Source organism: Tetranychus urticae, chromosome 1 (assembly GCF_039701765.1).
Source record: "Tetranychus urticae isolate SD_2017Ah chromosome 1, NJAU_TeUrti_SD_1.0, whole genome shotgun sequence".
Taxonomy (NCBI): Eukaryota; Metazoa; Arthropoda; class Arachnida; order Trombidiformes; family Tetranychidae; genus Tetranychus; species Tetranychus urticae.
This window is the reverse complement of record NC_142958.1, coordinates 29807973-29821209: the sequence shown is the minus strand read 5'-3', so window position 1 is coordinate 29821209 and position 13237 is coordinate 29807973. Positions and strand designations below refer to the sequence as shown.

The window sequence follows — 13237 nt, the reverse complement described above, 5'->3', positions numbered from 1 at the left end:
CACCAATAATATAAAAATATCAAACCTTTTCATCATTACTAAATAATAAAAGGTCATCTTACTTTTCCTCAACCAAACTTGGATTGAGCTATGATGAACGCTATTGGAAAGTTCATTTCATTTACTTTCTAATGTTGTATAAACAACATCAAAATTACTCGACTCAATTACTAATGAGAACCAGAGTCGTCTTTTCCTAGCTTAAACATATAATGATATTTGAATCAACAATTAAATCTCACTAATTGTCTTTGCTAGACAGATTTAACTGTACTTTGATCTTAGCCATGTAATGATCTTTGATTATGACTCAAAAAGGATAATTTGATCTGCTTCTCTGTTTCATGCTCATAAACGTTTTTCTTATTAATGATTAACATAAAAAATTAACAACATCTAGTCCAGTCTTGTGGTTTGCACTGGGAACTCTCAGTCTGAAAGTAACATTTTTGTTTCTCTCTTGTTGTGTTCCTTGTTATTTAACACGAAGTATTAGTAATAGTTTCCTAAGCCCATTATTCACTATGAGTCGTATTATTTCAACCCTTACTGTACGAAAGGCAAACAGTCGATGAAATATCCATGTCTAATCTGTGCTAAACCTCTCATTTTTTTGTTAAAGAAGTTCCATCAAATTTGATTCAGTGATTAAAATAAATAATGTTGACTCCAAATTCAATCCAAGAACCTCCAGGATATCTTGTTGATCCTCCAATCGAAAGACCATCAAATCTTTTGGTTCAACCTCAACCAGCTACACACTTGGTGCAACCATTTCATTCTGAGCTTTATTATGGAGCAAAACTACCATTGACCAATCCTGGTAAAACCGATTACCTGAATGTTTTATGTCAATGAATCTAATTGTTCTCTTATATTTTCATGATGATTTTTAGATGGTTGGCAGTCGGGTCATCCAGTGCCTTTTATTCCACCAGGATTAGAATACTTGACCCAAATTGATCAAATTCTCGTCCAACAGAGAGTTGACATTTGTGAGAACAGATATCATATTAAAAACATAATGGGCCAGGAAATATTCAATGCTATTGAAGGTAAGATGTTGATATCGCAAATAACCTTTCAACTAATTGTACTTTCTTCTCACTTTACCCATTAGATACCACTTTTTGTACCAGGTTTTTCGGTGGATCTAATAGACCATTTATTATGAAAATTACCGATAACGAGGAGCGAGAAGTTATAAATCTCTACCGGTAATATATGTTAATGTTCATAGCGTGATTCACATGGATGAAAACATGTACAAATGCATGTCCATTAAGCTTTCAACGATTCATCTCTTATTGAGTCTTATTTATTTTATACTTTTTTCGTTCAGGCCTTTGAAATGTGAAAACTGTTGTTTCCCTTGTTGTCTCCAAATTATGCAAGTTACTGCTTCTGGAGTCATTTGTGGTTACATTGAACAAACTTGGAGTCTTTGGCAACGTAATTTCAAAGTTTGTGATGCTTCTGGCGAAACAGTTTTACGAATTAAAGGGTCATCTAACAACTTTTCTTGCTGCAGTGATGTTAAATTTAAAGTATTAACAAGAGATGGTAAAATTGAAGTTGGTTGCATTACTAAACAATGGTCTGGTTTAGCTCAAGAATTATTCGGCAACATTAACCATTTCGGCATTTCATTTCCAATGGATTTAGATGTTAAAATTAAAGCCGTATTATTGGGAGCTTGCTTTTTAATTGTAAGTATTTTTTTCCTAGTCAATATGATTTCAATAAAAAGACTAATTTTCTTTGTGATTTTTTCTTGATTTTACAGGATTTCATGTATTTTGAAATTAAATATTAATCCTGTAGACAGACGATTTGAATAAAATGAGATTGGATATAATTCCGTTTCAATGAAGAGACCTTTTTTTTCAACGCAATGTGATTCCGGATATTTATATTGGTGTAAACGTTGAAAATTAGATGCGACCAAACATTTATGAATAACAACTAATATGAAGGCTTTCTCGGTAGTCAAGATTGATTCACATTTCATTGGTGATGTGTTAGAGTTGAGTTTCTTGCAGTTGGATATTTGCCATTATACGTATCATGTGTATTATTTCATACAAAACCAAATAAATTTAAACTTCTATCAATTTACACCAAGTGGAATCGTATCAAATATCTTAACTATTAACTCATGTTTTCGAGTTTTTTATGTGATTATGACCAACAAATCGCTTTCACCATTTTTTCAACTTTTCCAAAGTTATTTTATATTCTTGCTCATGATAAGTTTTCATTCATTAAAATGCTGATAATATATTAGTACATCCAGGTCCCTTTGATGTTCTTCGCATTTAAGCACAAACATGTTTCTATCAAAGTGCATCATGCAACATCAACATTAAATATAATATCTGTAGAGATTTATAACTTCTCGTTATTTCATATTAAACGGTCTAAAATCAAATATTGAAATAAAGTAAAGTTAATAAGATGTTTGTTATGCTTAACTATGATTAATTTTTTGTTGCTGAGAACTGATTAACCACTATTTAATAGGATATATTTTTCATTTCTTTAACTTGATCCGTTCTCAAGTAATAAATGGTTAAAATATTGACCTTTAATATACAAAAACAAACTTTTTCATCGTTAATAAATAATCATAGATCATCTTACTCTTCCTCAACCAGCTGGATTGAGCTTTTATGAGCGCCATTGGAAAGTTCATTTTTCTTCTAATGTTGTATAAACAATATCGAATGTTGAATAAGCATATCATTTCAATGCATTATAAACTTTCATTTTTAAAGATGAGTTAAGTGAAGAGATAAAATGAAGCAGTGAACTGTCCATGTCTAATCCCGATGAACGAAAATGAGTCAAAGCACTCACTCTATCATTCAATGTGTGTGTTTTGTCTTCTTTGGGCTTTCATGGCTCTTCAACATATTTTGATTGTTTCGATCAAGAAATGCAGATATTTCATTCAACATATCGATTAATCACCTTATCATTACTGTAGAACTATCTATTATATCTCCTAAAGAATCACTTTCTGTCTATCTATTTCCGCCATCTTATCAACGATACGACTGATCATCTCTTTTTCATTATCTGGAAATCAGAAGTTTGACTAAATTTTTGCCGATTGACTGAGAGGAAGCTCAAAGTCACCACCCTTTTTGAACAATTGAGTCACTAATGAGTTAATATTTGCGCCATAAGGCTGCATAAAAAAGCTTTTTTTCATTGGGATCTGGGCTAATTTTCTTGTTAAAAGAAGTTAAAACAAATTTAATTCAGTGATTGTAAGAAAACATTTCCATTCGAAATTCAATACAAGAACCTCCAGGATATCTTGTTGGTCCTCAAACCGAAAGACCATCAAATAATGTGTTTCATTCGCAACCAGGTACACACTTGGTGCAGTCATTTTATCCTCGGCTTTACTATGGAGCGAAACTACTATCGACCTAGATACCTAAATTGTTTGCAGGTTTTCCCCTAAGTAAATATAATTTGTCTTTTATTTTTATATTTTAACAGGTAATTTGGTGCCAACTCCACTGATACCAAATTGCCCACCAGGACTAGAATATTTAACTCAAATTGATCAACTTCTTATTCAACAGAAAGTTGAACTTCTTGAAGCTTTCATTGGCTTTGAGACAAAAAACAAATATCACATTAAAAACAGTATGGGGCAGAAAATATTCAATGCTATTGAAGGTAACATGTTGATATCGCAAGTAACCTTTCAACTAATTGTACTTCTTCTCTCTTGATTTCATTAGATTCCGATTGCTGTACCAGGGCTTGCTGTGGGCCTGTAAGACCGTTTAATATGAAAATTACCGATAGCGAGGAACAAGAAGTTTTAAATATCTACCGGTAATACATTAAATCTGTCAATAACTCATCTCTTATTGAGGCTTCTTCATTATTATTCATTTTCCATTCAGACTTTTGAAATGTCAAGGATGTTGTTTCCCTTGTTGTCTCCAAAGTATGCAAGTTACTGCTTCTGGTGTGATTTGTGGCCATATTGAACAAACTTGGAGTCTGTTTGAGCCAAAATTCAAAGTATGCGATTCTTCTGGTGAAACAGTTTTACGGATTGAAGGATCATTCTGTACTTTCTCTTTCTGTGGTGATGTTGTATTTAAAGTTTTATCACGCGATGGTGACACTCAAATCGGTTGTATAACTAAACAATAGTCTGGTTTAGCTCGAGAAGTATTCACTGACGCTGATCATTTCGGCATTTCATTCCCAATGGATTTAGATGTCAATATCAAAGCTGTATTATTGGGAGCTTGTTTCTTAATTGTAAGTATCTTTTTTCCTATTCAATATTATTTCAAGGAAAAGATTTATTTTCTTTATGCTTTTTTTTCTTGATTATACAGGATTTTATGTATTTTGAAACTAAACAGTGATGCTGCAGGCAGATGATCCGAATAAAATGGGATTGGATAAAATCCCGTTTCAATGAAATGAACCTTTTTTAAACGCAATGTGATTCTGGATAATTATATTGGGTAAACGTTGAAAATTAGATGTGGAATAACACTCAACAACTAAGAAGGTTAGGTTAGGTAAGATAAGATTGATTTAGGTTTAATTGGTGATGTGTGAGAGTTGAACTTTCTGCAGTTGGATATTTGCCCTTATATTTATCATATGTATTATTTTATACAAAACAAAATAAATTTAAACTTCTATCAATTTACACCAAATGGAATCGTATCAAATCTGTTAACTATTAACTCATGTTTGTCGAGTTTTTTTATAAAATTATGACCAACAAATCGCACAGTTTTATCATTTTACGGTCTCTCTCTTACGGTCGCAGAATGCGATCGGTTTAACTGAAATTCGAACGAATCTGTTGTACAGAAAAAGAAAAGTTCTAATTCTAAAAATAAATACATTTTCTGGTTGATAATCAAAAGTTTCATCAGTAAAATTAGTTTGTTGAAAAGATCTGCTTCCATAACCGCACAAAAGCGCAATCCAAGTTTCAAGTTTGGACACGATTTTCTCGAAAACTGTAGCTCGGATGAACCCTTTAAATCGCCCGAATGGAATCAGTTTTATTTCATAACAAACTAACAGAGTCTAAGCTTGGAGGAAATTAATTTTTACCCATTTCTATCCATTTGTGTCAATTTTTGCATCAAAGTGACAATTGAGTTAAAACTTTGCAACATTTAACTTTCTGTTGCACAAGAATTAAACAAGTTTAAACAATGATGCGCTTTAGTTGATATCATGATTGTAGGTTACCCTTCAATAGATCTGCCTTAAGAGTCATTAAATATATAATTGTGTCTTTTTGCGTCCTAATCAAACATTCCCGTTCTATCACATTCTTTATGGTTGTAGGCAAGTTCACCGAAAATCAATTTACCGAAAACAGGTTTACTAGAAAAAAAGCTTAAAAGCAACAATCGATGGTAAATATGAGTATATCGGATAACAACATTGATATCGAAATAAATAATCGTATTCAACCTGAATTAACATTTATTAATTTTATTTGTCTTCTCATTGAAATATATTTAAGTTCCTCAATTATCCGAGTCACTGAAATTATCAATTACATTTATTGGTTCATTAAGACCCATTGGTATTTTTTCCAAGTAATGATTTAAGTTAATATTGCCTGTCTGAAGTCATTTGTTAGTTTAATCAATTTCTGTTTAAAAACTATTTGTTTTCGTTTCATTGGATTGATACGATGACCACAATGAGAAAGTAAAATGTTTATTTCTGTTTTTTGTTGCTCCTTTTCGATGAAGTCGATGAGAGTAAAGATGTTTGGATGTTTTGTTTTGATCAATTCGTTGAGTTTACGATGCAAGCCTTCAAGATGATTTGTTGTTCGGAGACAAAATGCACCATAATGATTCCATTCATTTACATTGAACTTTCCATCCGACCATACTCTTCCAAAATATTGGTAGAATCTATTGAGTAGCGATTGTAATGGCTCATCAAATGAAGAAATTTTCAATTTCTGATATTCAGATAAAACTTCGTTCTCTGGAACCAATGGTAACGACATTATTTTCCTCATTAATGGTCTAATGAATGAATTATTATAATATGATGATAAACCAAGCTTATTTAAGCGTCTCCATATAGCTTGAGTATAATGAAAATTACAGCCTTTGATATTTGATCTTGGAAATACAGTTTTGATAGCGTGAAAAGTAGCTTTTTCAAAGTTGAATTGGAAAGTTGATGGATCAAAGTTAGCGCCAATTTTTTCAGCTTCATCTTACAATTGTCAAAAAACTCTAATATATTTTTTTTCCTTCGATCAGGCATTAGTATTACATAAACATTAGTAATACATAAACTAAAGGACACATAATATTTTCAACCATAGCATGAATGGTGTAAAGTTGATGAAATCGACGAGCAACAACACGAAAAGTTCCATCCATAAAAACCTTATCAGCTTCACATAATTTCCTTAAATTAGTTTCACTTGCAAAGGCTATAATTTCATCAGTCGAACCAATTTGAAATAACAAAAAATTTTCACCTCCAATCGTTTTGCCATATTCGCCATCAATGTTGATATCAATTCTATCATTTTGTTCAGCTGGAGTAAGCTTTGCTTTAGATTGTCTTATTGTTGTCCTCATTGACACATATTCAGGCAAATCTTGTGCAATGATTCCCTTTTCATTTTGTGTTTTTCCATCTAATGTTTTGATAACAATATTATCATAAACTGTTTTAATTGATTCCAATGGCTTTTCTTTGATATGTTGACGCATTTCCATCTTCAATCTTAGTTGAGTTATCTTTGTCTCTGAATTGACATGAAGTGAATGATCCTTTTTTGTGTCATTGTAAGACCATCACTGTTTTCGTTCACAATTATTCTTGATCTACATCCATCAATACGGAAATCACAGAAACAATATTTAATTCCATCGATTTGGTTTACTATTTCATCAGCTATTATTTTATTATTACATATTACATTATTTTTCTAATTCCATATTAACCAATATAAATAGATATAATGTTATCACAATGTGCTTTGAGAAACTATTATTTAGACTAATATTAAATGAACGTTTCTCAGTTTAAATTTGTATTCCATCGATAATCGTTTCTTTTTCCTTAAACTTTTTATTCTAATAATCGGTTTTTCTAGGAATTCATTTTCCGGTGAACTTGCCTGCAGCCTTCTTTATTACCAGTTTTCTCGAATAACATGAAATCTTGTGAAGCAGCCTGGGGTGGTTTACAGGGTGATTGGTGATGACCCCTGGACGTTTGATTATTAATAACTAAAAAACTTCTACTTTTAAGTGAAAACCAACTTTGATAGGTTAACACCTGGTTTTGGTTTATGCAAATTTTGACATTTTGCAGCTGCAGCGCTCCGTTCACAAAATGGGCGTTATCGGGTTTGATTAACTTTAAATAGCGATTGTTTCAAAGCTGATCTTTATACTAGTGTCAAAAGTTGTTTTTAATGTTTAACAAGCATTGTCTTAAATATATGTGAAGTTTCATTGCTTAGTTTTATCTCGTTTCAAAGTTATAACCTTGCAAACCAATGGCCGAAACCCGCTACTCAACCCAGCAAAAGGCATTTTTTGCGTTAGAATACCATGTGTTGAAAAATTATGCTGAAGTTAAGCGTAGATACGCAAAACAGTTTGAGATCAATGATTTGCCAACCGATGAGACCATCAAACGTGCTTATGATAACGGAGATGTGTGGATTCCTTTTTAAAAAAACTTAAAGAGGAAAACAAATTAAAAGTTTAAGAACAACTAAGAATTATTTTTGTTATGAAAGAAATAAAAAATTAGAGAAAGAGTGAAAATATCTTGCATCGCTGACAAAGATTATTGAATCGATGCTAAATTATCATCAATTAGGAATAAATTGAGACAATACAGCTATAATTGTTAATCTGAAAAATATAGCGAAAGGAAATAAATTATCCATAAAAGTTTATCCATAGTTTAATTACTATTTGTATCTTACCGTTAACTAAATTTTACAATCAATAACATTTTGTGCGTGCAAAGTCTTTGTATTCTTGATAACTAACAGTAATTTTTTCACTTTGATAGCGAGTCAATTTGATAGACGAACGAACGTCAGCTATTAGGCAAGATACAAACTAAAATCAATGTGTATAAATGTAATGACATCTATTGGCATTTGTCATTACATTACACAAAAATAGTAAGTACAATGCTTACATCATTTTGTTAACAGCATGTGCTTCCTTTACCCTTACTCTTTCTTTTTTGTTTAAGAGTTTTTTATGATATAATGACCATCAAATTGCTTCACCATTTTTTTTGCAACCTTTTAAAAAGTTATTTTATATTCTTGCTCATAATAATTTGTCATTCATTAAAATTTTGAGAATACCCGGCGTTTTTTTCATTTCACGTCTTCATGCAGTCATAAGTCACGAACGGCTCACGAGACTCCAGACTTGAACCATAAGCTTATTCAGATTGCACAAACATAAGTTCGAGTACTCAAGGTTATTCGCGGTCATTTCTTTGACCGCTAACCAGCATTGAAAGGTCATTATCTTAAATCGTAAAAATTGATAGTGTTAGTCACATGTTCAACTCATACTGGCTAAAGGATATGAGTGGTCCAATAAAATTCAGAAAAATACATCATCTATCAATGGTTATGAACATGTGTCATGCATCATGTTTCATCCTGCAACGTCAACATCAACATATAATATCTGTAGAGAATGGTCCAAAAAAGTGGTATCTAGTAAAAACTACAATTAGTTGAATGTTATTTGTGATATTAGGTGATCCAATAAATTCGTATAAAAATTATGTTCAAGGGGAGCAAAAAATTTTATTTTAAAGATATGCGCCATTCAGGTCAATGAGTTTTGCCAACGAGCAGGCAGACCGCTTCGAAACCAAAAAGCGGGCTTTGAAGAAAGTACTCATTGACGGCACTAACAATCTCATCTCGGCTGCTAAAAACGTGTCCTCGGAGTGACCTTTTTAAGTTAGAGAACAGAAAAAAGTCTGACGGGGCAAGGTAAGGTGAATAAGGGGGTTCTTAACCAATTTCCATCCAAGGTTGGATAAAAGGGTCTTTGTTTGGCCAGCTTTGTGAGGTCTTGCATTGACTTGAAAGAAAACCGGTTTGGTCGCTCCTCTCCATGACCTTTTCTCTGTCAAGATGGCGGCAACTTCTTCTATTTGGGCGCAATATTCGGCCGCGGTTACAGTTTGACCCTATTGCAAGTATTTAGCCAAGATAATATCATGGTGGTCCCACCAAACACAGGCCATAATCTTTAAACCATGAATTTCTCTACGAACTTCTCGACTGACCTGTGATGGGTCTGCCCCATTGTCTTGACTCTTGAGTGGTCAAAGGGTCATTCGCACATATCCAGGTTTCGTCCATAGTCAATAAATGTTCAAGAAACCTACTTCGGTAGCTTCCAAAAAGGTCCAAAGCTTCGCGACCGCAAGCGATTCTTTCACGCTTTTGCTCATCCGAAAGTGCGTGTGGGACCCATTTTGCGGCCAATTTTTTGAACTTAAGTTCATTGTGTAGAATATCCGACATGGTACCTCTCGATACATTAAAGATGGCTGCAAGTTTTTCCGTTGTTGTTCTTGGGTCTTCCTCAATGATTGGCCTGGCACGGGTGGCAATCGTTGTATGGTCCACTTCTAATGTTCTCCCCGGGCGAGGCTCGTCAATATGTTGGTTCAGCCATGTTTGAATTGTTGAGCATATTTTCGAATGAAGGACGAACTGAACTTGTACCTGCCATAAACAGCTTCAAATTCGGCCGTAAGACCGGCATAAGACAGGCGTTTTAAAACTAGGAATTTTATTACGGCACGGTATTTAACGTAATCCATGGCCTTAGAATTGGAATAACTTTTGAATGAATGAAAATAAAGTGATGAAACTTTCTAAAGTTTGCCTTCAAAATGGCCTCTTCATTGCTATACTAGCGACTTGAATAAGAGAAAATGTGAACTAACTTTTTATAAGAACTTATTGGACCACCTATTATAAACCTCTAAGGTTGTCACTAAAAAGACACAATTAAATCAATTTGCATCAATTTAACGACAGCTCTTTAGCATGATAGCATGATTTCAGGTTGTTTTGAGAAAAGAGGTGTTATATTAAAAATTGTGTCTTTTTGCGTCCTAATCAAACATTCCCGGTCTATCGCGTTCTTTATTACCAGTTTTCTCGAAGAGCATGAAATCTTGTAAAAGTAAAGAAACAAAATTAGTTGTAATATTGACAAAAGAGAAACAGAAATGGTTTCAATTTTCATCAAATATTGAAATAAAGTAAAGTTAATAAGATATTTGTAATCAGCAAGAAAGGTTCTCGAATATATGAAAAAATCAAGATCTAGCATTATGCCATCATTTGTTTACGAAATGAGCAACTTATTTGCTAAAATATATTGGCTGAAACAACTAAAAAATGACGTAGGAAAGGAAAGATAATATCTCAAGGATATAACGCCTCTACGATAATTGTCAAAATATCAGAATCTAATCAGAATAAGTTATTAAGATTAGCAAAATAATAGTAAATCATTTTTGAAATCTATTTCGATCGATATCGTAATCGTATATCGTACTGTATCGTTTTTTTTATTGGATTGAGTTAATCTTCCTTAGAAAGGATTATTGTTAAGTTTTGAGTGCAAAAATCTCACAATATCAATTGAATTAACTTAATTGGATTAAATATGGATTTCTGAGCGCGCAAAAATTATAAATACAGATGGAAAGAATTAACTAATTAGGAAAAATAAAGGGAATAAAAGTTCAGAAATAGTGTTTTCAGGGTCAGTTTTGTGTCTTCTTTCCGAATAGTAACTTCTCTTTTCGATATTTTGTATATTTTTTGAGTTATTTTCTATTTAATTGAATTCAACCTAAGTTTTACTTAAAAAAGTGAATTATGCCTAGAGGAACCGAGTTAACTGAATATGAAAAGGGCCAAATTAGTTCTTTACATTTTCAAGGACTATCTTTAAGGAAAATTGCTGCTGAAATCGGTTGTAGCCATACCGTTGTGCAAAATTTCGTGAATTTGCGATAAAATTATGGTGCAACTCCTGGATCTGGACGCCGTCAATCTCTTAGTGATAGAGATAAAAGAAGAATTTTGCGTTTAGCAGATCAACCTGGAACATCATCAAGAAAGATTCTGAATGACTTGCAACTGCCTGTCTGCCAAAATACCGTTTTGAAAGCAATTCGAGACTCGAATCTCTTTGAATATAGTCAAATGGTTGCGCAACCTAAATTAACGGATTCTCACAAAGAGAAACGGATGGAGTTCGCCAGAAAGCATATTACATGGACTGATGAATGGCTGAATGTGATTTTTTCAGATGAAAAGAAATTTAACCTCGATGGACCGGATGGATCGAGATGTTATTGGCATAGGATCGATACCCCGACAAGAGTGTTTTCAAAACGGAATTTCGGAGGTGGAACTGTAATGGTATGGGTTGCATTTAGTTTTAATGGTGTGCTACCAATAGTTAAAATTACTCCTTCGATGAATTCAAAGGATTATATTGCTGTAATCAAGGAAAATTTGCTAGCAAATGCTCAAAATAATGCTGGAGATGACTGGATTTTCCAACAAGATAACGCCCGAATTCACGTTTCGAAGCAATCAAAAGAGTTTTTTTCTAACAATTCAGTAAAATTAATGGATTGGCCTGCCTGTAGCCCTGATTTGAACCCGATTGAGAACCTTTGGGCCGCAATGGTTAGGAAAGTTTATGCAGCGAATAGACAATATGATAAGGTCGATGAATTATGGAATGCAATTGAAAATGCATGGTACAATTTAGAACCTGAACTATTGCAAAATCTTGTTCGAAGCATGAACAATCGACTTTTTGAAGTTGTCAAACTAAATGGCGCTCAGACTCATAATTAAATTCAATTTTTCAATCTGTATTTATAATTAATGCGCGCGCAGATTTTTATTTTTTTTCAATTTAGCATTAATTAAAAAATTTAAATATGGATTTTGACACATCATCTTTTTTCTTATCTCAAGACAAATCTTCTGATTTAATCCAATTTATCTCAACTCATTGCATTCTCTTTATAATTGGAAAAAACCGGTGTATTTATAATTGTTGCGCTGAGTGTATAAAGGTGGAAAATGGCGATATTCAGGGTTAACGAAAATGCCATGAGCTAAGAAGCCTGAGTCTTGAGTTGACTCCGGGTTTGGTTTAAATTGAAGAGGAACATCAAGAAGTGATAAAAGAAAGAGAAAAAAGGAAAAACAAAGAAGATAAGAAGATGAAAATGATGATAAAGAGAGAGAGAAAGAGAGAGTGAAAGGAGTAGAAATAAATGAAATGTGAATATTGCGCTTAAATACAATAAAATAATGTTAACTTACCTGAGTTTGGAGTTTTGTATATCCTATGGGCAGAAAGTTTGAGACAAATATACAAATCATGTGTTAAGCTTTTTTCTTGCTAATCCGATTAGCTGGAGCACTGAAACTTTCAGGAGACTGAAAAGGAAGTTCAGTTCATCTACAGTGAGAAATTCAAGATCATCGAACATTCTGATCAATTTTAATTCATCATTAACTCTTGCGACAATTGAATGATTTCTTGCCTCTTTTCATAAGAAAAAATATTTGAAAAAATCGATTAAATTCAAGATCCATTTATTCAGAGGCTATATAACATTTAAAGCTTTTTTAACTTGCTAACGTTCCAAAACACTCTATGACCTATCAAAATCTTATATTTTAATTATGATATTATGCCTAAGACGACAATAATTAAATCTAACAAATCAGAAAAAAATTTAAAAATTCAACTTCAATCACCGCAGAAGGGTGCCAAAAACATGAAATTTGAAGCAAAAGGTGCTATGTATAGTAGGTCATTATATATCGATTTAAAGAACAAGAGTTGTTGAATCTATACTCGTTTGAACTGAAAAGTTAAGAAGATTTTTGAAAAAGATACGAGCAATTAAACATTTGTCTCAAACTTTCTCCCCATAGGTTATTTTCACTCCCAGGACAAGATTAACATTAGCTATTGCCATTGTTGTTTTTTGGAGTTGCCTGATTAAAGTTGCCTGTTAAAATTAGTGAAATAAGAAACATTTACCATTCCATTGAGTGTTTCAATGTTCAAGTCCAGTTATGGATCGATATGTAATCCATTGAACCTTGAAGTTATTATCATTAATC

The 13237-nt window shown here is 32.7% G+C and overlaps 1 protein-coding gene across 1 annotated transcript; it reads left to right on the top strand.

The window, feature by feature from the left end:
- Positions 1–307: 307 nt before the first annotated feature.
- LOC107361986 (phospholipid scramblase 2-like) lies at positions 308–2118 on the top strand. The gene is made up of 5 exons (XM_015928957.3): positions 308–823; positions 897–1055; positions 1121–1217; positions 1343–1709; positions 1787–2118. Exons 1-5 carry the CDS (start codon positions 661–663, stop codon positions 1814–1816), a joined length of 816 nt encoding a protein of 271 aa, XP_015784443.2. The 5' UTR covers positions 308–660; the 3' UTR covers positions 1817–2118.
- The last annotated feature ends 11119 nt before the right edge of the window (positions 2119–13237 follow it).

What these genes read in the sequence shown, in the direction of transcription:
- LOC107361986 (XM_015928957.3), top strand. Translation starts at nt 661, where the DNA reads ATGTTGACTCCAAATTCAATCCAAGAACCTCCAGGATATCTTGTTGAT. An exon ending in GAAGTTATAAATCTCTACCG is followed by an intron (nt 1,218 to 1,342) that starts GTAATATATGTT and finishes TTTTTCGTTCAG; the next exon opens with GCCTTTGAAATGTGAAAACT. An exon ending in TGGGAGCTTGCTTTTTAATT is followed by an intron (nt 1,710 to 1,786) that starts GTAAGTATTTTT and finishes TTGATTTTACAG; the next exon opens with GATTTCATGTATTTTGAAAT.